The 26,192-nt window shown below is 41.9% G+C and overlaps 2 protein-coding genes across 5 annotated transcripts in view; one reads left to right on the top strand and one right to left on the bottom strand.

The window, feature by feature from the left end:
- wwox (WW domain containing oxidoreductase) overlaps positions 1-7,229 on the bottom strand; it is a 132,205-nt gene extending 124,976 nt beyond the window's left edge. For 2 of the 4 annotated variants that reach the window (XM_080475509.1, XM_080475511.1), the window contains exons 1-5: positions 6,891-7,229; positions 3,214-3,298; positions 2,477-2,541; positions 509-566; positions 99-268 (exon numbers count right to left, since the gene is read on the bottom strand). In XM_080475509.1, coding sequence (XP_080331635.1) covers positions 99-268; positions 509-566; positions 2,477-2,541; positions 3,214-3,296 — 376 coding nt within the window. In that variant the 5' untranslated portion in view covers positions 3,297-3,298; positions 6,891-7,229. Of the gene's footprint in view, positions 1-98; positions 269-508; positions 567-2,476; positions 2,542-3,213; positions 3,460-6,890 lie in introns of those variants that run through there. The other 2 variants (XM_080475508.1, XM_080475510.1) reach the window with 1 other exon arrangement.
- nfat5a (nuclear factor of activated T cells 5a) lies at positions 6,639-26,027 on the top strand (the record flags this gene model as incomplete). The annotated part of the gene is made up of 12 exons (XM_080475514.1): positions 6,639-6,711; positions 17,194-17,322; positions 19,510-20,134; positions 20,292-20,475; positions 21,095-21,285; positions 21,412-21,584; positions 21,830-21,964; positions 22,067-22,119; positions 22,244-22,376; positions 22,543-22,724; positions 22,814-24,944; positions 25,139-26,027. 12 exons carry the CDS (start codon positions 6,639-6,641, stop codon positions 25,519-25,521), a joined length of 4,392 nt encoding a protein of 1,463 aa, XP_080331640.1. The 3' UTR covers positions 25,522-26,027.
- Positions 26,028-26,192: the final 165 nt, after the last annotated feature.

Below are 26,192 nucleotides of genomic sequence, written 5' to 3'. Positions count from 1 at the left end.
CATTATGGAAACACATCGTACTGCGTGTTGCTTCATCCCAACGTCACAGGGCATGAAGGAACTAAGAAAACAGGTGAAGGGATGATAATGACACTAACCAATGCCTGCATTGCCTCCAGTAATAACGACGACTTTATCAGAGAGGTCCCGGCCCTGCAGAATCTCCAGAGCAGCGGTGTTTCCATCATATCGTTTTGGCTTCACTATCACATCCTCCACTGTGAAAGCCTGGCGTGGGTCGAAATATGTGGACCGTTTGTTGATGTGACTGAAAATGAAAGAGAAAACAGAATCTGAAATAGTGACATGCATTCAAGACTGGAAAGTTCATCACATCCATGTAAAACAAAGGAAACATATTTGTACTACTGCCTGAGCAAATAGCATGAAATCTCAGATCAGCTTGAACACTTACAGCAAGCAAATCCTTTCATGGAGGATTCAGTACTAGTTTTGTCTGCTGAATGTAACTGTTGAAATGTAGAATTTAAATCATCTATCAACTTACTCAACATAGATGATCTGGCCTTTTTCATCCGTTTCTTGCTCCCAACCATAAGGTAAATCTGTAGGTAAAGAAAAAAAGATAGTTTTAGAATAGCCTCAGTACATAGAAAATAAATAGAAAGTATGCATACCTTTTGAACTTTTCTACATTTTGTCACATTACAAGCACAAATGTACATATATTTTGAAGGGATTTTATGTGATAAATCGACACAAGGAAACTGAAGAATTTTTTTTACAAATAAAAACATGTTAAGTATTCATACCCCACGGGTCAATACTTTGGAAAACCACCTTTAGCTGCAATCCCAGCTGCAAGTCTTTGTGGTTTTTCTAGACCAGCATTGCTCATCTAGACACTGAAATCTTTGCCCATTCTTCGTTGCAAAATAGCTCAAAAGCTCCGTCAGACTGGGTGGAGAATGTCTACTGACAGTGATTTTCAACTCATGTCAGAGATTTTCAATTGATTAAGATCTGGACTTTGACTTGGCCATTTTATAACATGAATATGTTTTGATCTAAACCATTGTATTGCAGCTCTGGCTGTGTGTTTTGGGTCGTTGTACTGCTGGAAACTGAACCTTCGCCCCAGTCTCAAGTTTTTTGCAAACTCAAACAGGTTTTCCTCGATGGGGATGGTGTGTTCAGGGTGATGTGCAGTCCTAGTTTTCTACCACACAGTGTTTTGGTAGAAAAACTCATCTCATCAGAGCCCCTTCATCCACATGTTTGTTGTGTCCCCAACATGGTTTGTGGCAAACTGCAAACAGAACTTCTGGATTTGTTTCAACAGTAGCTTTCTTCTTGCCACTCTTAAATAAAGGCCCGGTTTGTGGAGCGTACGACTGACAGCTGTCCTGTGGACAGACTGCCCCACCTGAGCTGTGGATCTCTGCAGCTGGTCCAGAGTTACCACTGGCCTCTCGGCTGCGTCTCTGATCAATGCTCTCCTTGCCCGACCTGTCAGCTTACGCGGACAGCCATGTCTTGGTAGGTCTACAGTTGCTTGGGATATATATTTTTTTTTTTACAACTTAACCGTCCTTTAAACTTTTCCACAACTTTTTCCCAGAGCTGTCTAGTGTGTTCATTTGTCTTCATGGTGCTGATGTTCACCAATGAGGCCTTCACAGAACAGCTGTATTTATACTGAGATTACACTGCAAACGACCGGATTCCAGTGTATTTACCAAACGGGTGACTTCTAAAGGCACTTGGTTGCACCAGATTTTTTTGCAGGGGATCAGTGCAAAGAGGAATGAAGACTTCCATATGTTATACTTTTAATAAATAAATAAATAAATAAAAAACATGAATCATGTTCCCTCCGCTTCACTTGTGGCTGTAATGTGACAAAATGTGGAAAAGCCACTGTAGATGGTATCAGTTCCAGCACCCTGTGGCCCTGAACAGCATTAAGTGGTATAGAAGATGGATGGATCGAGAGGAGAATGGGAATCATGCCAACACTGAAAAGCCAACTACTTTAATTACTTTGAGAAACTAGTGACTGTAGTCATATAAATATTGATGTTCTCGACATTAAGAAGGTTCTCCTGATCCAAGTTTTCCCAAAAAAAAAAAAAGAATATCTTGTCAATAAAAGTCTAGACACACTATGGAGGAGTTGACAGCTCATCTCACAGTTAACACATTCACCCACTGAGACATATAATATAAATTACCATTTTGTTACATTTCCTTTGATTTAAAAAAAATGTTGCTAGTATCTTTTTTTTCATTATTGTATTATATTTACTGTCTTCCTTGATTTTATTGTCACTTTTTTGATCATTGACAGGGAAGACCTGCAAAAATCCACTTAGAAAAGCCAGTGTACGGAATCTAACACCATGCCACAAGCACTTTGAACAAAAATAGGTAAATACTCTGTCATGCATATGTTATAGTTATATGTTATAGATGTTTACATAAAGTTCATACAAAACAAGAAAATGAAGCAGACCTCCAGCGCAGCGCTTTTTCTTTCCTGACTTCGGGTGCTCCCACTGTGTCTTCATCTCATCATGGCTGTTGGTAAAACGAGAGAGATTACAGTGAAATGCAAACTTTTCCCTTGCAAAGTGAGAGTGACACGAAGTGATCTCCAAATGTTTGATTTAGTCAGACGGTCTCTTCATGACTCAATATTGAAGGACACAGACAGGAAGATAAATTAAATTCATTTATGCGTCTATAATTTATTGAAATTGCACATAAAACAGCAGATGAAATGCATCAAAAGGTTTCAAAGAGCAGCTCAACCAAATATTTTTGCCAGTCAAAAAGAGCTGTATCATCATATTGGTCTCATAAACAGACTTCCATTGTGTTTCTATGTTAATGACACATACGTGTAAAGATTAAATTTTTTTTTTTTAATCTCTTTGCTCATTTTACAACTATTTCAGGTTTGTGTGAACGTGACGCACAATACCACACTATAAAACAATTGTGACACAAATATATGATAGTCTCACAAATACATTTCATCCTACAAACCCTTTTATATAATAACATTTTTAACAAATCGTAGTGTGGCGGACCAGTCGCAATCAATCGGATTATTTCAAACCTGTGAAATGACCTTTATTTGTTTTTGCACCAGACTAACATCATGTGGAGCTCCTGAACACATTAAAAGTTGAAGTGACAGACTCATATGCGGGGCGATCGTTCAGGCTAGAAGCTGATTTCACTCACCTCGCATAGTAGACCCAACCATCTTTCGTAGATCTCTCCTCCCATCCAGGTGGTAACTCATCCTCGCTGTCTGTATCGTCCATACCTACGTATTGTAGAGCCGACATATTCAGGTTTTACTACATAAGCGATGAGACTGAAACAGAAAAGTAGTTTTAAATCTGGGAATGTGTCGCTTCCGAGGAGTGGATGCAGCGCTGAATGCAACTGTCACATACAAAACCGGCACTTCCGCAAATAGACGGTGACGATGACCGAAAGGCATCATGGGAAACTGAGGTGGATTAGGAGCCAGGGCGCTTTGAATGGCGTCAACCGAGAGTTTGGGCTGGCTAAAGATAACTGGTTTGATGGGGTTGGTTAACTAGTCTTTTAAGTATTTTTGTTCTGAACCGAAAAGCGAATAGGATTGACGCAGATCAATCAAACATATTCCGAGAGAGCGAAAAAGTAATGCACATCATGTTAACGAAAGCAACATGTGACCACAATGCAGTCTACTCTGAAATATCTGTAAACCCACTGCCATATTGCAGTATTCTTAGTTTTATTATATTTTCTTTTAGTGTTCCACTAATTTTGTTTGTTACATTTTGTTCACTTGCACTGTGAGATGAGCAGCTCTCCAGGTGTGTTTAACATTGTGCAATGACAATACAGACTTTCTATTCTGTTCTTAAAGGTGTGTAATGGTATACACAAACACACATACATACATGAATGTGGTAAAATAGACTTAGTGTCATAATCTGCCAATGTCACAGTCAATTCTATTCATCAATAATTTTGTTAACATACCTTTGAAAATGACAAATGTATTTGATTAATTAGTATTAATTGTGTAGTTAACCTCTTCTTTCATTTCCCATTGGAACTACATTTCATTAAGCAGAACTCAGCACTAACCTTTTGGTTCAACAGCCAGTGTAGCAAGTGAGATTCCAAGATTCACCAGCCACTCAATATTTTCACTGGCCACAACTTTTTATTTTACTGGGAAATTAGGTTACTGCTCAATTTAAATTGATTACCATGTAACCTGCGTTATTCATCCCCAAAACTAGATTTAGGATGTTTTTGATGGCAGTTAAATTATTAACAATATGTAAAATAAAGAATATTGTATTTTCATACTTATGGATATGTTTATTGCTGGTCTGTCTGCCCTATTTTAAGGCCTTTATTTAATCGATCCTGGATGGCAGACATGTTCAGTAATGTTCAGTTAAACATTTTCTTGAAAGGTATTACATGTCTCACATCTTTTCTAAGCTGCATTTGGCAGGCTGTCAAGTGTTAATGCTGAGCCTTGTTCATTCCCACAGTGGACTAGGAGTTGGCAATCTCCGCTCACAGCGAGTTTATCGACAGTTTGAGTCTATAGTGCTTTCTGCAAGCTCTCCCCATGTGTATATACGTGCATGGATTTTCTGGAAGCTTCTCCTCTTTCCTCCCATAGTACAAAAACATTTTAGAGAGATTAGTGATTTCCCCCCTATAAGTGTGAATGCTATTGTATGTGGTTATATGTCTCTTTGAGTTTGCCCGGCAAGAAGCCAATGATCTGTCCAAGGTGCAACCTGCATTCCCCCATCGTCAGCTGCAATCAGTTCCAGTGCCCCACCACCCGTGTTGGAAAAAGCAGTATAAAAGATGGATGGATAAAATGCACAGTGGTGTGGTGGTTAGCACTCTCCGCTCACAGTGGAGCAATTCCCAGGGAGGCTTTCTGTGGGGAGTTTGCATGTCCTCTTTGTGCAAGTGTTGGTTTTCTCCAGTTACTCTGGTTTCCTCCAACAGTCGAAAAACATCCATTTGGTGACTAAAAGTGCTGTGGGTGAGAGTCTGTGGTTGTCTTTCTCACTGTTCACAATGTGAAGGACTGATGGGTTTGCCATTGAGATGGGCTCGGTCCCAGCCCACCTAAGTTGGATAACTCTTTATAAAATATGGATAAAGATGAATGGATGATAAAACAATCACGTGGACATGTGTACTGCCTGTGTCACCAGACTATGCAGGAAGACGTGTGTGCTTTATGATGTACATATTATAAAACAGCAAGACAGCCCTAAAGTTATAATAGAGGTTTCTCATTTTCTCTGAAAGGTTTTTTTTTTTTTAGTTTTATGTAAGAATAGGTACTCGTGTATCCTGGTTGTGGGAAATTTTTAAGTATTTTACAAGCATATACTAGAATATACTTGAAGCACTTCACAACAGTTTACCTCTCATTCAAACAGTGTAAACATACTGGACCTTCATGAACATCAAGCAGGTCCACCTGCCTTCATGATACTTGTACTTAAACCATGACCTGGATGATCTTCTCAAATATTTTTTCTTTGTCAGTTCAATTAAAATGTATTTCTGGACACACTATTAATATCTGATTGTAAAATACAAAGCAACAGAACCAAATGAAACTGAATACTATAGATTAACAAACATGACAATATTTCAAAACAGAGTCCACAATAAGAAAAAGAAGGCAATTTTTAGGGAACTTTTTTTTTTCAAAAAAAACCTTTACTCATACAAACCTGAGAGGGACAAAATACAACTTTATCTAAAAAAAATAAAATAAAAAAACACATAAGCTATAATAAAATTAAATGTCGAAAAAAACATGAGTGTAGACTTTTCAATATTAACTTAACCTCATTGATGTTAGGGATAAGGAACAGGTGGCTCTTTATGTTAGGTGCAAAGACATGGTCATGAAAAGGTTGCATTGTACTATAACTTACAGTTCTAAAGCTATGGAAGACTTACGTGCTTCTTTCTGAACTGAAACTATCTTCCCAAAAGGGAGCTGCTCTTACATTTGTGGTTAGAAGTTGGAGAAACGGTTATAGACTACCCCATGGCTAAAGTGCTGCTTATATTATAGTGTCCATAGCAAGCATCATAGAAAGAATGAGATAAAAAATAAAATACAGTCGAAAGTACAAAATATTCTGGGTGCATGGACTTTAATAGAGATTCTGCATAAGACCCTATGATAGTCAGACAGAGCAAACCAAGCTATTCAGTAACATTACTTTCTATCTTCATCTGTCAAGGCTTTAAGGCTTCTGGAGTTCACACGAGCCAGTGCGCATGCTCCGTGCAGAAAGAGGAGGGGCACGAGGTGGACCGACCAACTGTAGTCCCCTGTGTGTGTGTGAGTGTGTGTGTGTGTTCGTCTCAACGTAGCACGAAACGTGTCTCCTCTCAGCAGACACACACACCAACGTGAGACGTGCTAGATAACGGTCTTTTAGTATTAAAAGTTTTGGTTCTGTCGCCTTGAGATTGTCTGGGTGTCGTCCTGTGTCCGTTAATACATTCCGCCGGTGAAAGGTGAACAGTTAGCAGGCGGCAGCAGACTTGGGTTTCTACTAAAGAGTGTCCGCTTCTCCTCCCCTCGATGAAGCGCTGCGATGCCCTCTGATTTTATATCCCTCCTTAGCTCGGATATCGACCTCAATTCCCCTAAATCTCTATACTCTAAAGGTAAGATTGTGACTGCCGGGGGTGTCCGCCACTCGTTTTGTCCTCGTTGCGTGTGGAGTGGTTGTGATTGTGTTGTTAAGCTGCTAGCTAGCAGTAGTTAGCCTCTGTTCTACCGTTAGCCAGCCGAGCTACTAGCCCAGGTTGGTGGTTGCATTCTGGGCTGGGTGCTGAGCACTAACCTTGCCCGGTTAGTGAGCCGTGTCCCGCACGTGGAGGAGCGTGAAGGGCCCGGTCGCTCCTCCGATCGGCGCGACCATGTCGGCGTGCTTTGGGTTTGTCATTCAGGTTTTGACGGCTAGCATCATGTTAAGTGCATGCGTGCTAACGGAGCTGCGTGGGGTCGTTTTCCAGCCACTGCTTTTTTTCTTTCTTTTTTTTTTTCTTCAATGGATTTAATTCCTGAACGGATTTTTCCTTTGAATGTGAACGTGCCCTAGTATTACCCCGGATGAGAAGTAGTGCAGGGCAGTTGTGTATGTTGCCCTTGTTTCGTGTTGGCTGACAGTCCCTCTTGTTATGGTTTGTTTGGAAGAGCCGAGCCAGAGTTATCCTCCTCACAGTCTCTGGTTTCACTGAAAGAATCCAGTTATTTGGCACTGGAAGGCTCGGGGCCCTTGGTGTCTGCCTGTCAGGATTTACAGGCCCCTCCGGTGCCAAAATCCAGTCCGTCTCTTAATACCGTTTCACACGTGTCGTTCTACTGTTATGTTATTATTAGAAGGGTGTTGCTGCATCGTCTTAGAGAAGAATGGAGGCGTGTTTATAGGTTTAACAAGCATTTGTTTTCAAATCAGTTTCCCACCTTTTAACATGTGCATGATTCTAATGTATAAAAAAAAAAAAAAAAAAACAATCATTTGAACAAGCTGCTAAACACTGGAGGCCATCATGCTGTTTCTTATTTATGACCAAGGTTTGTTGTGTGCTGCTCTTAAAGTGGGAACCTGACACTCCTGGATTAATGCATTTTGCATTATCCTAAGACGTCAGTGTGCCACACTGCTACCAACTGATCTTAGAATCAGTCCCCCCTTTTCCCAAGCTTGCTCTCAACTTTCTTACCGTCTGCATGGCCGCTGTGTATGGGGCACTGATGAGCCAGCAAAAAGCATCAGTGAGGCTGAAATGCTTGTTTGAGCGTCCCATATGACCACACTGCATCGCATTGTGACTGTTTATTTATATCTCTGTAATTGGTTGGGTGCTGCCACTAGGGTCAAGGTGAAAGACACACTCATCAAAGCTTGAGTTGGCCTCCTTATGCGTGTCGGATTGAAAGCGTGGGAGCACAAAACTGGTGAAGTCTCAAGTGACCCCACAGAAATACTTGGTAAGCTTAGTAGGTTGAGTGGTTATTTAGGTGCTGCTATAGTTTTACCTCGTATTTGGGTCATTTAACTGCTATATTACTGCTCACAATGGTATACTAGCCCAATCAGATGACTGGATATATGGAGCTATGATACATTCTGTACAAATGGTTTGTGATTGATTGACTAGTAATCAAAGAGTGGCACTATCGTCAGTTGAATTGGCACGCTTGCTTCATTATTCTCCTCTGTAAATGATCAAAAGCCGATCTCTTGACAATAAGAGTGGTGATACATAATGCTAAATCACTGTTCAATAACCACATGTACTTTACAAGCACCTAAAATATGTTTGATTCTCAGCAGGATTTCTGAGTTGTCTTTTTCTTTACTCGGGCTGCAGAGTATATTTCAAATGTATTGTTATCGCAATACCAACATGTGCAATGCATTAATTCTCTGAGAGATGAAAGTGACAAGATTTTTAATACATGGAGAAAAATGTGATTTAATTGTGATTCATTTCCAAAAATTGTATGAATACCTAATTTTAGTCGATTCAAAGATTTTATTATTTTATACCTGGCAGCCCAAAAAAACTCTGTAAGATTATGTGATGTGCATGCACATTTGGGTGAGTAAAACCAAACCATATGTTGGCATTTTATTTTGAAACAATTCACACAGTAAACGGTTCACCAGGTTTAAACTACTTTTGTCTCCCGTCTCCTTTTCTATCTGGCAGCAGCAGTTTGACTTTGTCACCATTTTCGAAACCGTAAATCAAGAGATGGGAGTAACAAAAGGCAACGCTTGCCCACTTCCATCCTGAATCATTGAATAATTACTGTAGCTATGTTAATAAATAACCCTAGATTTGTTTGAAAATTTAACAATTTTTTAAGGATGAGGTTCTTGTATTGCGTATGTAATTAGGATCAGGTTTGATTTTCAAAATTGACTTGCGAGCATCTAATTTTTCTCACATTAAGTTCCTTATTCTCCCTTGTGACGAGGTCACGGCTCACAGAAACGCATTGTAAGCGGCTAATCATGAGCAGAACTATTTCGTAACTAGCTTCATAAAAGCCACTTATCCACCACAGCCTCGCTGAAGCAAAATGACCCCAAGAAGGAGAGACTGGGTTGAACTCGTTTCATGATACAGTCCCCAGGTCTTTTAGCAGATGCATGAGGCCACATTTACATAATAAGCTTCTATGACTCATCACTCAGGACTTTTGTGGCTCTCCAACTCTTTAAGTTATAGAAATTACATAATGTGGTTTAATATGAATTGAAAATGAGCTTTGAACACATGATAATTAATCCTACTTTAAAAAATTTGAGATAAGTCATCTAATAGATACAGAAATATAGTGCGTATTATATCATCTATATATGTTTTGGGGGTTTCATTGGGTACTGTGTGCGATGCACAGTGACATACAAAGAAATATGAAGAGTCTGGTGACTTGATTTGCTGCGATGTCACAATTCAGTTTGATCCATGGTGGCACATTTTCCTCGGGGCTGCATGATATAAATGTACAGTTGAGTATTGCAATAACGAGCTGATTTTCAATTAATTCAAGCACTTTACTACATGTTGTGAATCTATTTATGCTTTGGGATTCGTGTAATAATAACTGCTCTTTCTCTTGCCCCTTTGCTTCACTGACTCTGATAGGTTTTGTTTTGGGCTTCGTTTGTTGTCCGTCATATTTGCATTTGCAGTTCCCACGAGCAGTGTTTTGCGGGTTTGTCGGCTGTGTTGGTAAACTTTCCTTGAATTTCAAGCTTCTGATTTCTGCCTTTGGACTTTTAATTGATTAAACTGTCTTTCGTGTTTAAAATCCTGCCATCTTGATTTTGCAGTGCATGAATGTTCAGTACACTGCGGTTCAGCCTTTTTCAATACGAATGAAATATGCACTCAAACTCAGTGTCAGTTGGTTGCAGAAATAATCTTGCAGTGTTTAGATTTTTATTTTAAGCCAAAGCATGAATGCAGTGGTGGAATGAGGCAGAGGTGTTAAACATATGACTGATGGGTTAATCCAGCCCCCAGAATAATCTTGTGAAGATCCTTGTACAATTACAAAGAAAACATGAACTTTGGTTTCCAACCCAAGCTGTTGCCTCTGATCTATTCACTGGACACCAGGAGAGATCATTGAAAATGTTATGGCATAATGTTGAGTTTGCTCTTGTCCACAGTTATTGAATAGTTCAGACAAATAATAACTGGGATGTAGTTTGACAAATGTTTGACACTCACATTCACCTCCAATGTTTTTCATCGTAATCAACCAAATGTAACCCTGAATGTGGACATTAGAGGGCTGGTTGGTTAAACTCAAAATGAAATTCCTTGGCAGCATTGGTGATCTGACCAATTAATTGTAATTGTGGCTTTATTTTTCATGTGTTTTAAAGGAGGAATCTGTTTCCTATTGTTCATTTCATACATTCTGAGAGTGACTGTGCAAAAACAGGCAGTGAAATGTAGGTTTATTTTTATTCTGTTCCTGAGTTAGGTGCATTCATGTCTGTGCTTGCATCTATTAAGCCCTGTTTATTGTCAGATGTCTAAGACGCAGCAGGAAAAAAGGGCCATGATCCCTTTATAGCGTACTGCCTTATAACTTTTTAAAGCTCAATGTCAGTTGGTATTCTTGTTCAGCTCATCTTTTCTCACAGTGGTTAATTTTAGACTAGATTGACAAGCACACAACTTGCTTTAGAGGGATTTAAAAAATACATATGACATGCATTGCTGTAGCCCAGTTCTGTGCCCCTCATGTGTTACATAAGGAGCACATTTGGATCACAGAGCTGTTTTTTTGTCCTGCAATAGCTAATGTGAAATGTACTATTATACCAAAAGTATCTACAATTCCCACAAAGACTAAGGAATGAGGATTATTCATCTCTGTTCCAAGATGTACCTCTGTTTTCTGTCCAGGTTTGCAGGCTGCCATCTTTACTTTAGATTTAAAAACGGGGGAAAAAAACTAATTCTGGGATTTAGTTAAAAGCCCTAATTATTCAGTGATCACTGATCGTTTTGTCTTTGAAATGGTTTCTCACTATGACGAGCCTTATCTAGAGTTTGCTGTATGTGTGGTAGGAATGCACAATGCATGGTAGCAATTGCATTGTAATATCAGCTTTGCCCACACAATTGGCTCCCTTACGTTGTATACATTTACAAACAAGATTCTGGTCCAATACAGTGCTGAGCAATGCCTTGAAGTCATTTCTGCTTAAGGTAAACAGAGATGGCTTAAAAGGCCAAAAATGTCTGCCTTTGTGGTTTGAGTCCAGTGAGTAGCTCTTTTGTCTGTACTCTGGCTTGAGCATAGTGTTATGTGTTCAAGAATGTAATTAAAGCAGCCATTGTTGGGCTCTGAGAAACATTCTTGGTCTGCAATTTTTTTTTTTTTTTGCAAAAAAAAACATTGCACTCATGAATTGTCTATTCATCTCTCATCCCTCATCTTTTCTCTGAGCCAGCTGCAATGAATAAAAATGGACTGGTGGCCTTGTCATTTGGCTAAAGCGTTACAGCATGTGTAATGTGAGCAGGGCATAACTATGCGATGATGTAATTCAATTGTTCTGAGTGTAGGTTAAAGTCAGCCTCCTGCCGGGCTGCTTTAAAGTGCTGCGGCCTACTTCTTCCATGTTTACATGACTCCGCGGAGCTTTGTAGGATGTGAACAAATATTGAGGGAATGATGTGAGATTTGGCTGAACAAACATTCAAAGTCAGCTTTGTGATATCTAAGAAGAGCATCATTTTCTCCAGGTAGGTCCTTAGATATTTGCACATCAAATATTGTAATTATAGTTATATAATGGACATGAAAATAATATGCAGACTCTAAGCCTCAGCTTCTAAATTTCAGCTCCCTTAAAATGTGCCACCCTCTTTTTAAAGGAAACCAAATGTAATTGGACAATTGACTTAAAGGTTTTTTTTGGGGGGGGGGGGGGCTGGTGTAGGCAAGCTCTTGGTTATGCCGTTTATCAATTAGGCAGCTAAAAGGCCTGGAGTTGATTTGAGGGTTGGTGCTTGCATTTGGAAGATTCTGCTGGCAACATGGGGTCAAAGGAATTCTTCTTGCCATCCGAAACATTGCTACAATATTATATTAGAATCGTTTCCATGGTGAAAAGAAACTCCTTCACAACAGCCAACCAAGAGCAGGCAGGCGTCCCAATATCCAAGTCTACCATAAAAAGAAGGTGTGAGCCACTCATAAGAACCAAGAATAGAAAGGTTAGATTGGAATTTGCTTTAAAAAAAAAAAAAAAAAAAGACATCTCAAAAAGCCAGAATAGTTCTGGAAGAATATTCTTTGAACAGATGAGACCATGATCAACCTCTACCAGAATGATGGCAAGAAAAAAAGTGATCTAAATCATACCAAATCATCTGTAAAACAGGGGGGGACGCATTGTGACGGCTTGGAGCGTGCATGGCTGCTAGTGGCACTGGGTCACTAGTGTTTATTCATGATGTGACACAGGACACAATGAATTCCGAGGTGTTCGGAGACAAACTGTCTGCTCAAATGCAGCCGAGTTGATTGGGCTGCGTTTCATGATGACTCAGATGGACAATGACCCAAAGCATACAGCCAAAGCAGTTTATTAAAGCAACGAAGTGGAATGCTATTCTTAAATTGCCAAGTCAGTCACCTGATCCCAATCCAATAGAGCATGTATTTCCCGTGTTAAATATTAAACTTCAGTTAGAAAGGCCCACAAACAAACAGCGACTGAAAGCTGCTGCAGGGAAGGCCTTGCAGAGCGTTAAAAAGGAGGAAACTTGGCGCCTGATGATGAGTTCAAGACTTCAAGCAGTCGTTGCCAGCAAAGAATTTTCAACCATGTATTACAAATGAACCTTTTATTTTCATTTATTTAATTTGTTCAATTACTTTTGAGCCCTTGAAATGAAGGGATTGTCTTAAAAAAAAGAAATGCTTTAGTTCCTCACATTGTTAAACAAACAACTTTGTCTCTATCCAAATATTTGTGGACCTCACTGTATACCCAGTGTTAAAGAAAACGGAGCTTCCCTGTGTAAATGTTTGCATTGCTGCATTGTGACTACTGTTTTTCCGCCTTTGTCGTATCATTTTAGCATGCAGTCGTGTGATGGCTATGAAATAGACTACTGGTCCTTTTTGGCAAAAAGCCTCCAGATCCTGTACATTTATAGATCGTCTTACATCAAATGGGCCATTTGCCTTTCTTTCGGGACGGTCTCACCGAGGTTATGAGACCGTGGCGGTCACTTCAAGACCTTGACTTAAACCCATTGTAGCAACTGAAGGGCTGCCTCGGTTCCGTTTTTATTCACAGTCGTTTTGGAAAACCTGAGGCCCTTGTGTTGCTTCCAGGCTGACGAGTGACGACTGTCCATTACATTCTATGATAACGTGCAGCATTCCTCTTTCCATATATATTCGTACTCGGTTCTCTGCAGTCGTGTCTGACAAGCATCAGCAGAAAGCCACCTTGGTGCTTCTTGGTATGAATGGTGTGCTTTTAATCACGGGCCTGGTTGACTCCCCTCCCAACATTGTGTTTGGGGCTCTGACCATAAAGCTCCACTGCGGTCTTAGGTCTAAGTTTTTAGGATTGCCGAGATGCTCTGTGGCAAACTATTAGAGGGGTGTTTTGTGGTGTTTGTACAGTAACGGCCTTTTCTCTCTCTGTGTATACTATTTATTCTCAACATCCCTCATTACTCTGTCTCTTGAAAAAGCCACACCAATCTTTGCAGAGAAGCCTAAATATGTGGGGTTTTTTTTGTATGCAGCCCAAAAGATTTCCTGGCATTTGTGGCTGAAATCTCTGTCTTCCTGAAAGAGTCTCTTTATCCAAATAACCCCTAATCTTCTTCTGAATGTAATCACTAATGATTAGCTTTTCTGAATCTTTTTTCTTTTTTTTAAATGCTTTTCACGATTGAGTTTAGCTACTTTTCCCTCACAGGTTCTTGGACAAATCTTTCCTTTCCCCCTTGCCTCAAAATCCAGCATCCAGGGGGTCAAGGAAATTAACTGTTTACTCACAGACAAATTTACAAGTGTGAACGTTTCTTTTCTTAGCTTTTCTTTGTGCCGTCTGTGGGTGTATTATCAGGCCAGAGATTGGAAAGTATGTAAACCTTTGTTCAGGGCCACTTCGTTTATCTTTGTTTCTTAAGCACACACAATTATAGGATAAAAAAAAAAAAAAGTCTTCCTCTTGAGCTAGTAGATTTAATTCTTTTAAATTGTACATATCATTTGACTTCTTTGAAGCAAGTGGATCATGTGTCATGATCCGTTCCAGGAATGCTTTTAGTGTCCCAATATTCACTGGAAACGGTACAAAATTAAACTCCTGCTGAACAGAGACTTGTTTGACAGTACAGCTGTTATGTCTTCTCTTGTCATGTGACTCTTTCTGAAGACTATGTCTATATTAGATTTCATGAAGATCGAGTCTGTGTTTACATTTCACAGCGAGGACACTTCTATCTGATCATATGTGTTGGAGCTCATCAATGTGTGGTAGCAGAAGGACGGTCTTCCACAATAAGATACTGAAGATGAAGGCAGGATGGGACATCATGCCATTCAAGCTCAAAAGATGTGCAATACTCACTACTTGCAACATTAGGTAAACTTGTGCAATGGGAAGTGATCCACTACAACAGATCAGCTGTTCATCTTTTTTTTTTTTTTAAATCTTAAAAAAGCTCCTAATTTATTTATCTTTTCATTTTTTATGAGGGGGTACTTTTTCAGTGGTGTAGAGGGGAGCAGTTTGTTTATACAAATTCTGCTTTGCATGCTGTTCACTCCCGGGGCTGGGCTCAGGAGTACATTCAAACTTTAAATCCAGGCTGTGCATTTATGTACTAAAAGTGACTTCAGCTTCATTGAGTATTAGTAAGGGTCTTTGCATGGTTTACTTACCACATTTGTTTAAGATGTATATGCCCTCTAAATGTCTCCATTGTTACTAACCTGCTGGATGTGTGGCAGACAAACACAGAAAGCAGTATTACTCTCTGTTATGGTCGATGAGTCTGATGACACCATTGTTGAAAAGCTGTATACAATACCGGTAAATAGTCTGGAATATGTATTAATGAGTGAAGTTCTGATCTATTTTTGTCTCACTTTTTTCAGTTCATAGTCTTTTCTACTCCACTCAGTAACGGGTATTTATAAAGTCCTTTTCTGCTGAGCAACGTTCTGATGAGACTACTCCGTTTATAAATATCTTCATAGTGGAGTGCTTCTCCTTATGACAATCACATGAACAATGACCTCCTTCACAGTTTCCTGGATCCTCGCTGGCTGCTCTGCATTGCTCTGTGGCATGCTGTAACCCACTGTTTGCTCGGTTTTATCAGGCCTACACCTTTCACACAGCCCGATTCTGTGATCTTCCTTCCAACTTGGGTCACAAGATGTCATTTCTCTTCTTTATCCTCTTTTGTCCTTGCAGGAGTTTGTCATGTTCCGAGCACTTCACTTGCATCCAGACTGTATGAACTGTGGCCATACTGTATTTGAATGGGACTTGTTCTGTGGTACAGACATGTAGGCTGGAACACATCAGACACACTTCTCTTGTTTGAAACGAGTACGAGTTAAGGCTGAGGTCATTTTGGATGGCCAGTTGATCTGTAACACGTCCAGCAACAAAGGCCCACTTTCTTCATACCGTGAACAACGGACAAAGCTAGAGGCTCATGATGAAGAACATTCTCACTTTACTGCTTGACTTCAAGCGTATTCATAAGTGTATTATACCACCTGTTGTCCAAGGCAAGTGTTTTTATAGGCGTTTTATTTGGCGTTCTTTTAAAAAACGAAATCTGTGCTAACACGATCACCTTGTTTGTCCGATTTAAAGGGAAAATTTGCTCAAAATGAAATAACATTCCTGATGTTACTGAGAATAGACTGAGCTAAAAGGCACCTTTTAAACATCTGCCTACACACGACAGTGTTTCCAACATCATCTGATTAACCACAAATGTTTCCTTCTGTATTTTCAATTATGCATATTTCAAGTAATTTCCTGGCACTGGGTTTGTACTGCTTGTTCAGGATCTTCTGTGAGCGTGACAGATGTACTCCGATTGAGTAATTGACTATAGTTTGTGCTTCCATCACAGCAGTATTGGGTTTTTTGTGATTTTCTGTTGAACTGCAGTGCATTGTGTGGCTCTCTGTGCGAACTGTAGTGACGTTGCTCGCTCTACAGTGCCGCCGACGTCACGAAAATGCAAGATTGTATTTCTTTCTGCGCTTCATCATTCTGCTGGTGCCAAGTCATAGCCGAGTGTCAGATGACTACTATACGCCGCCAATGCACAGCTGAAAGATCCATGTCAGGGTGTTGATGGGCACTTGTTTCTTAGCAACCACACTACTCGTGTGTTTATCTGCCATCAGAAGTAGGTTATTCCAGTGTAGCTGCAGTAGTCCGTTATATTTCCTGGAAATCGTTACCACGTTACCGTCAAACATTATCTGGACTCTGCAGCTTTTATTACACCAAACCCCACGAGGCAAATTTAGTTCATCATAAGATCCTCTGTGTTATGCAAGTGTTGATTCCAGACATTTTTGGGGATGTGGGAGGATTTCTAGCCATGAGGGTCAGGTTTGCACTTGGTCCAGTTTTATTTTTACCAGTTATTGAAAAGAGAGAGACACCAAACACCCAAATGGAAGTGGGTTACAGCTGTCGGATTTCTAAAAACCAACAAAGCAATGTTTCTTGCTTCTAGAACTCTAAAAGCTGCCACTGAACTTAGCCATGAGGCGTAGAATGGTAAGCTATAAGTCGGTAGGCTTGGTGCTTATGAGGATTAACTGGAACACCAACTGGTTTAGGTTAACTGACACCAAGGGCAGATTTTTTTCTTTTTTCTGTCAGCAGTTTGGCCAAAGTGGCTGCTAATTTCAGTTTGCACATGTCTGCTAGACAAACGTGTGGTCGGCCTTGTGAAAACTGTCCATTTCAAACTGAGAAGAGTGCGCATGGGGGTCGCTTCTAATTACACAGGTCTGTAATAAACATTACAGTGGTTTGTGTTTTCTCAGGAAATAATCAATCTTCTGTTTTTCATGTGTTATGGCAGAGTCGGTATATGACCTCCTCCCCAAAGAACTCCAGCTCCAGCCGTCGTCCACCCAGACAGACCCACCCACCATGAGTCAGAAGAGTGGGGGAGAGGCGGGCCCTCCCCCTTCTGCAGCCTTGGCATCAGGTGAGCTACCTGCTCAGCCTATGAAAACCATGATCTGGGATCAGTCGTCCCAAGGCGGGTGAAGACACCAATGTGACCTTCTAGAAGTGTCAGGGACAACTTCACTTTTTTTGATCAGTTTCTGGGCTCTTCATTTGATAAAGCCCAGTGTTGTATTTAAATCGAAGGACTTTAGCATGATAATTTATCATGTGTTACGGCAGAGCAAATTGGAGGTTGTCCCATTGTGACAGTTGGACTTGAGCTGCATTCAGATATACTTTGGGAAATGTATATTTCTGTGCTGTTTTTTTTTTTGTTTTGTTTTGTTTTTAAAAGCAAGTATCTGTTGTGTTGTTGTTGTTTTGTTTTTTTAATTCTTCACAAAAGCTTGCTTGTTGGGTGACCTCATTACGTGCTGTATTTTCTTCATCTAAGGGCAGGAGAGAAAGACGCACAGTCTGAAAATTTCAGCTCTTTATGAAAACTGATCAAATCGAATAAGACTGGAACTTAACAAAAACATACTTTTATAAGTCAGTGGATTTAGTCCTCATGGAAACTTCAGAAATTCACTTCTGGTTTCTCTCTGAGAAAAGACAGAAATACCTTTTCACCTGAAATATGTTAATGTTTAAAGAAATCCAGTGTTTGCATTAACAGCATGCTAACACAGCTTGGTCTTTTTTTTTTCTTCTCGGTCCGTCATTTCCTTCGGCAGCAAAACATTTTGATGCTTGTGCTTAATTGTTTTTCTACTGTTGGTGGTCCAGCTTGAGAGATGGAGCAGAACCAGTTCTTTGGCTTAAGCGGTCATCTCAGACACGTTGTTTTGCAGACTCTGTTCATTGCATTGTGGATGTTGAGTTTCTTTCAGTTGTCTATGTCTTTCCCCCAAGTTCTTCTGAAGTGATTTTAAGTTCTTAACTGTGTCTAATTAATCTATGTCTACTTATTTCATATTATTAAAACTGGGTGTGGATTTTGAATGACTTTAACAAATCCCATAAGCAGAAACAGTTATTGCACGTTTGTCATTCCCACATTCAACAGTACAACCTCATGCAACATGCAGGTTCTCTGTTTGAGCTTTGCAGCAAAATAATTAATTGTCTGCCACGTTTCAAACTAGTAGCTGGCATTTTCAGTAATTATGACACTTCTGTTTTCCTGAAACAGTTATGTTAGCCTTAGCAACCATTGGACTGTCTTTCAAACTCTAATTGACCATAGACAATATGAATTTGGATCATGGTTAAGGTCAGCCATTATCGGCTATACCTGCAAGTGAGCCCAGTGTTTAGTTACATGTGAACTAACTGGTCAACAGTCATGATGGAGAGAGCGCTACTGTTTCACCGTTCTGTTTGACCCAGCTGGCCCTAAGCGGTGCTGATCAAAAGCATGTGTACTCTAATGTCCTTTAGCTCATCGTTAACCAAGCCAACATGCTTCCAAGTGTCTATAAATGATGAACATCAAAAGTTACTCCTTCCTTCAGTACATTAACTCCTGCAATTTACTGATTGACAGAAGTTGAGTCTTGAATGATCAGCTCTCTTGTTGCTCATTGGCTGTCTCGTTTTTATTGCAGGAAGTTCCCTCTGAGGCAGGGAGTGTCTGCATATAAAATGGTCTGCAGTTCACTGCTCCATAGGTCAGAGGCTTGTTTATTCTGTCTCCATGGCTACGCTCAGTCCCAGCCAAATCTACCAATTGGCATGCGCAAACTATTGTTTACTACTGAATGCACATTGCACAAACTGTACTGTTACCCTGGCAAGTTTAATTTGGCGCCACATTTTCGGCTTGCAAATTTGGCTGTACAAGAAAGTTTGACCAGATTCTGTTCTGTTTCTTTCTGGCAATGTGTATGTAACAATTCGTAGCTTGCTTTTGTTTTTGTAAACAAAGCATGTCAGTTTTGTCACACTGATTTTAATTGAGAGGATTTGTAGGAATCAGAACATTGTGGGACCAATAGTACCCTTCTCAACTTTAACTTCAGATTATTTGATCAATGCTTGACGGCTCTCGCATGCACAGTGAGAGCATGTTACCCACAACAGTCTGTTGAAATTAGAGTTGGGAAGAGGGGAAATCAATACAAATCATGCACAAATTCAGCTGCTTGAATGGGACTGCTAGCCTGCTCTGTGCTGAACATCTGTCCTAACTTTTTTTTTTAATCTATATATGCTACTACAGATGCCACCTCTTCCACCTCCAGCCCCTCCACCTCCTCCTCTCCGGCCATAGGAGCACCATCCTCTGGCCCCTCTACCTCATCCTCGGACCACCTCAAGGTTGCCCAGCATCTCCACTCCAGTGGAGGAGATGGGGCTGGAGCTCCAGAGATGGAGGGTGCTGTATCTGCCCACGGCAGAGGCAACCTTGCAGCAAACACCACAGTGGGGGACACAGGGTCAGGAGGCGCGCTGTCAGGGTTGGGAGTGCAGCAACCTCAGAACACCCCATCAAAGCGAAGGCCCGTGTTGAGCATATCCCCACCACCTGAGGATCTGTTTGACGACAGCCAGATGTCTTGCCAAGAGGAACCCAGCGGATCTGGTGCACCAGGCCCAGACTCGGAGCACAGCAGCAGCATGTGGGCCGACGACTCCGTCTCCAACTTCAGCCTGGTCAGCACCGTCTCGTACAACGACAACACAGAGGTTCCGCGCAAGTCTCGAAAACGCACTCCCCGCCAGCGGCCTGGCCCAAAGCCGGCCCCTCCAGAGGACAGCATGGATGTGTTTGATGCTGACAGTGCCAAAGCCCCTCACTTTGTCCTGTCCCAGCTGGGCACAGACAAGAACAGTCCCATGGCCAGGTGGGGTGACTTGTCCAAGCACACTGTCTCACTTTAGATCAGAGTACCTCTGTCCTTTTGTTGGGATACAGTAAAGGTCTTTTAATTCAATTATTTCCTCTGTGATATCATTTCTGGATGTCATATTAATATAATTATAATTTTTGTTGCCCTTCAGCTCTCTTGAGTCAGGGACTGCAGTGAAAGGTGGGTCACTATGTGCTCAGTTCCCCCAAAGGAGTGATGGAAAGGAGCTAAAGATCTTGGTTCAGCCAGAAACACAGCACAGAGCTCGCTATCTGACCGAGGGAAGCAGAGGTTCAGTCAAGGATCGGACACAGCAGGGATTCCCCACTGTCAAGGTTGGACTACAAAGGCCATCTACCATCTGCTTTTTAACACAGTGATGAAATTGAAAATCCTACGATGGATTTTTTCTTTTTTGGGCTAAGTACCGACAGGACTGACTGTAGATCACTGGAGAGAATGTTCATACCAGAACAGGCTCATCAAAAGTGTTTAGTTAAAGTCATTTCTATTTGGCTTCGTCAAAAGGTTGTTTTTACACATAGTCTATTTTTTTCAGAGCCTATTTGGGGTTTTTGCGGTAAATTATTCACAGAAAATAAAGAAAAACTAACAAAATAAAAACATCCATGTAGATGTTTCCAGTGAAACCCCGGAAGGATAACCTGGAAGCTGTTGCTGCTAAATATTCAATAACAATCCACATCCCTCGACTGTTCCGCAACTTAAACTTGTTGCTGTGTTTTAGTATCAGGTTCTTGTTAAAATGATGGAATGAATCGGTGCTTTTTTATTCTGACAGTTAATTGTTTTCTTAGAGCTGAGTTCATGGGCTGCCCTTGTGATATAACCAAAGAAACAACAGCAATAGAGTAGACAAACATTTCATTGCCTGTATTTTTATGTACTGGCAGGTGAGTTGTTAATACTTTTGGACTCATTTTCTGTCCACAGTTGGAAGGCGTGAGTGAACCAGTTGTACTGCAAGTATTTGTAGCAAATGACGCTGGCAGAGTGAAGCCGCATGGTTTCTACCAGGCATGCAGAGTGACGGGACGCAACACCACCGCTTGCACAGAGGTGGACATCGAGGGCACCACTGTCATTGAGATCCCTCTTGAGCCCAGCACTAACATGACTCTCGCGTAAGGATGAATTAAGATGGGTTAATACTTACCGTGTTAATGATTTCTTGGTATCTAATGCATTTCTATACATTATTTTATCCATTATTTCCCGTCTTCTTAACCCATCCTGTCATATTTCTACAGGGTGGACTGCGTTGGAATTTTGAAGTTGCGTAATGCAGATGTGGAGGCCCGTATCGGTATGGTTGGATCCAAGAAGAAGAGCACACGTGCCAGACTGGCCTTCAGAGTTGGCATCCCTCAACCTGATGGATCCATGCTCACTTTGCAGACCCCTTCATCACCCATCCTCTGCAGTGAGTAATTAAGACACAATACTAACTACAAGTAAAGACACAACATTCAGTCAGGCTTCCTGGGAAAATTGTGTTTGTTTTTAAAGATCTGCAGTCTTTATTGTGAATGCACATAATTGTTTTGGTCTCATCAAATTAATTTTTAAAAAATCTTTCGTGTTTGCACTCTTTGCATGTACGCTGCTGCAGATATTGACTCAGGTGTAATGTGAGTTTTGATTGTTTGCCTCTTCTGTTCCATGCAGCTCAGCCAGCAGGAGTGCCAGAGATCCTGAAAAAGAGTCTTCACAGTGGCTCAGTGAAAGGAGGAGAGGAAGTTTTCATCATTGGAAAGAACTTCCTCAAAGGAACCAAAGTTGTTTTTCAGGAGAACATTGCAGGTGCCCTATGCAGTTTGGTGTAATATTTCTAACATGTGGACCCTTTGCTCGATAGAAGAATAAAATACATTTATTATTTTATTTCACTTTCTGTGTGAGTAGATGATAATTCCTGGCAAGCGGAGGCAAAGATAGACATGGACCTCTTCCATCAGGTAAATTCAAGTAGATGATCAGCAAGTGATGAAAACTCTGCAGTTTATCTTTTCATGATGAATTATGCAGTCTACATAGTTTCTTTCTCTTTTTGAGTTTTGCGTTGTGATCTTTGTCTTCCAGAATCATTTGATCGTGACAGTCCCTCCATTCCACAATCAGTCTATCACTTCTCCCGTTTCTGTGGGAATCTTAGTGATGACCAACGCTGGTAGATCACATGACGCCCAGCCTTTCACCTACACTCCAGAATCAGGTAGAGCAACTCGATGTGCAAATGTTGGCTGCTTTCTGAATTTTATCCGTCTCGAAATTAAACTTTTATTGTCTTAATTTTGTAAGAGGAACCAAGAGACTTTGAAGAAGTGGATTTAATTGTGCAGAAACCTTAAACTGCTCTATGTTTCTGCTCTTTCCCACAGATGCTAACTCAAATGTTCAGGCAATAAAATCAGAAGGGGCCTCACTCGTCACAACATGTATATTTGATAGTCAGATGAAAGCTATTTCCACTGAGCAAAGTGACTCATCTGGCCTTCCTTTCAAACAAGAGGATACGCCAATGGAAGTGTCCAGCAATCCAACAGCTACAGATGTCTTCAAAGTAAGATATTGTCCCGTTACAAGAGTGAGAAGTGAAATTTCCTTCAGTATAGCACTTGGTTAACGGTTTTATTTCTTGTCTTTCCTTAGCCACCCCCTGACCCACTCATCCCAGTGCAGCCGACTCTGGAGCTCACTTCTAGTCCTGTTCCAGGTGGAGAGTCCTATCAGACACCAATGCCCCTACAACCAGAAGACGTGGAGCTTCCCCAAGCCCCCCCAGTCTTCCCGAGCTTAGAGACTCTCGGCACCATACAGAAGCAAGAGATTAATCCGACAGCATCCTTTCCGGTGTCAGGAGACACCACAATCCCCCCTGTGACACCAGACGTCCCTCAGCAATTCCTCAGGGACCCTCAGGAAAGCTTGCCACCCGACAGTTCAAATAATGGTGGAGGGGTTGTGGTCGTAGCCATGCCACAAATAGCAGCTCCTCCTCAGCCACAGCCACAACAGCCACAGGTGTCCCTGTTCCCCCAAGAAGGTGTGGCCCAGCTGGAGAGGGCAGTGAGGGAGCTACAAGCCGGGGGTAACACCACACTCCAGCACGTATTGGAAGCAGCTGTAGCCCAACAGCAACTGAACTCTGTGCTGTACAGCCCCACACCCTCTGCAGAGACCCTTCAGCAACATGTCCAGGAGAACATGAACAGCCTGAGGCTCGGAACAACCGATAATTCGCTCTCGGCACAACAACAGCTGCAGATACAACAGCAGCAGCAGCAACAACAAATACAACAGCAGTTTCAGCAACAGCAAATGCAGCAGCAGCAGCAGCAACAACAACAGATCATTGGGAACCTTCAGCAGCAGCAGCAACATCTACAACAGCAACAGCAGCAAGTCCTCAACAACATGCAGATCCAGCAACAACTTATATTACAGCCACAAGACCAACAGCAGCTGCAGCAGCAGCAACAGCAGATCATGGAGAATATTCAACAGCTGCAACAGAATCAGCAACAGCAAGTCCTTAACAGCGTCCAGCTTCAGGATCAGCAACAACAAAGTCAAATCCTTTCCAATTTACAACAACATCAACTACAACAGCAGCAACAGCAGAACCAGGCTCTGAGCAACTTGCAACAGCAACAGCAGCTGCAGGAGCAGCAGGTCTTGGAGAATTTGGAGCAACAGCTTCAGGCCGAATTGCTTCAGCCGCAGATCCATGCATCCTCCCCGGTACAGCAGCCGGTCTCGCTTCTTCAGCAAGCAGGGGAACTGCTCACCATTCAGACCAGCTTCCCAACACAGCCTCCCTCTCACACTTCGCCCCCACAACAACTCTTCCAATCACCCAGGCCCTTAGCTGAGACACAGGGCTCACAACAACAGGTCCAGGCAGCTCTGCTCCAGAACACACTGACTGTTTTAACCAGTGGTAGTCTCAGCTCAGAGCAGCCGTCCACAGGATCAACACTATACCTGTCCCCAAACCCTCAGCCGGCACAGCAACAACAACAGCAATTAGCTTTCATCTCCTCCATGGATACGTCTGCTAATCAGCCTCAGTCTGTCAGCATGTTTCAGAACCAGCCCCAGGGGCAGCTTTCCCAGTTGCAGCCGCAGAGCACCCCAATGGAGCAGCAGCAGTCCCCACAGCAGAACCAACAACAAGCGCCACAGCTTCCACTGGGCCAGCAGGGCACTTTATTCCAAAATATCCCAAACCAGTCAAACCCTGTCCCCCAGGGCCAACTCTCACAGCCTCAGCAAACTGGTTTGCTCCTTTGCACCACAGATCTCAACCCCCAAGCTATTCCCCCTGCTATTCTTTTCAGCACTCAGACGCAAGGCCCTGCCCCTATGGGGAGCATTAGTGTTGGAATTCCCCAGCCTGACGCCACCGAGCCCATGTCTTTCCAAGACCAGAGCTTGTCAGGAGGCAACTCATCATCCACTGACACCCAACAGCAGAGTTTGTTCCAAGAACAACAGCCCATGCAGGTCGGTCCAAGTCCGAGCCGCGGCCCGAGCAGTCAACCTGTGGAGCTGTTCCTTCCACAGACAACACTGTCCACTCTCCAGGGCAACATAGGCACTCAGGAGCTGAACAGCCGGGCTCCAGCACCTGGAACAACCATCTTTGTTGTGCAGGGCAGTGTCGGTGTGGTAGCCAGAGCTGGCCAGCAGCCTCCAGAGCAGCTTTTCCAGACGTCAGTCGGTGGCAATGTGGCTCCACAAGGACAGGCCAACCTGTTTGTTTTTGGGATCCAGAATGGTAAGATAGTTTTTGCAATGTCATCTTTGATAGAATGAATGAGAGTAACATACCTGTTTCAGTTACTGTTTTTCCTGCAGGCTACGATCCTCACTGGCTCTACCAAATAAGTTGTGAAACATGTTTCTTTGTTGCTTCAGTGATCATAAACTTTTACTTGCCGTTGAATATTTTCCATTTTTCTCTCGTTCTAGATTCATCCCAGTTGCTCAGTTCTTCTGGACCGACCCTGCCAGTACAAAACCAGACCCAGAACTCCAGTCACCTGCAGCCTCTGTTGGATCAGCCCATGGCCCAAGGTGCCTCCTCAATACCAGCTTCCATGCACAACAACCTACAGAACACCCTTCAGGCACAAATGCAGTCCAGCTTAGAGAATGCAATGCAGATAAACTCGCAAACCAATCTGCAGTCCAGTTTGCAGGGGAACATAGAAACGAGCCTGCCGACTCCGATGCAGACCAACCTCCAAACGCAGATGCAGAGCAGCTTACAGAATCAGTTGCAGGCGTCTATATCTGCGTCCTCCAGCATGGATAAAATTGAGGACATACTGGAAAGCCTGCAGAAGCAGTGATGTATGTTTGGACCATGTAGGCACTGAGGAGTGATATGTAGCTGAGAGTTATACATCCCAAATTCAAGAAACAAACAGCCATGGGTGGTTGTTATGTGCCGGTGCCACTAAACCTAGACGATTTTAAATATTTAAGATTATATAGCCCCTTTTACGAAAAAACTTAAACTATGAGCTTATTTCTTTACTTCTCCCATCTGTCCATCCATTGTTCTGAAATTTATGAATCCGCCTTTGTTATTACCCCTCTTGCAGGATCAGAGAGGCCTGTAATAACTGCTTTATCCATCAGTCTAAAAATGCAGTGTTTTGTTGTCCGAGTGTTTTAAAAATGTGAGCCTAAGAGATGAAGACGACAATGTTTGGTGAGGAAACCGGAAAGGGAGAAAGAATGTCAGCAACAGGTGTATGTTAGGAATAGTCATGTGATGGACGGTAAGTCTGTAAGAGCAGACAGAGTAGATATTTAAAAAGATTTAAAAACAAAAAAAAAAAAAAAAAGGAAAGTCAGCTATGGAGTAAATATCAGATTGCACATAAGTGTTGGAAATAGGCTGAATCTCATTTTGTGAGTGTGTAAACTCCAAACTTTCCCTTCACTCTGAGAAGCGGAGGCTGTGGGTTGTGTTGCGCATGCGGAGCGACATCTAAAACAGGAGAAGATCTGGCAT

The sequence above is a fragment of the Lipophrys pholis genome (genome assembly GCF_963383615.2).
Source record: "Lipophrys pholis genome assembly, chromosome: 11".
In the NCBI taxonomy this organism is placed as follows: domain Eukaryota; kingdom Metazoa; phylum Chordata; class Actinopteri; order Blenniiformes; family Blenniidae; genus Lipophrys; species Lipophrys pholis.
This window is presented reverse-complemented; position numbering and strand designations above follow the sequence as displayed.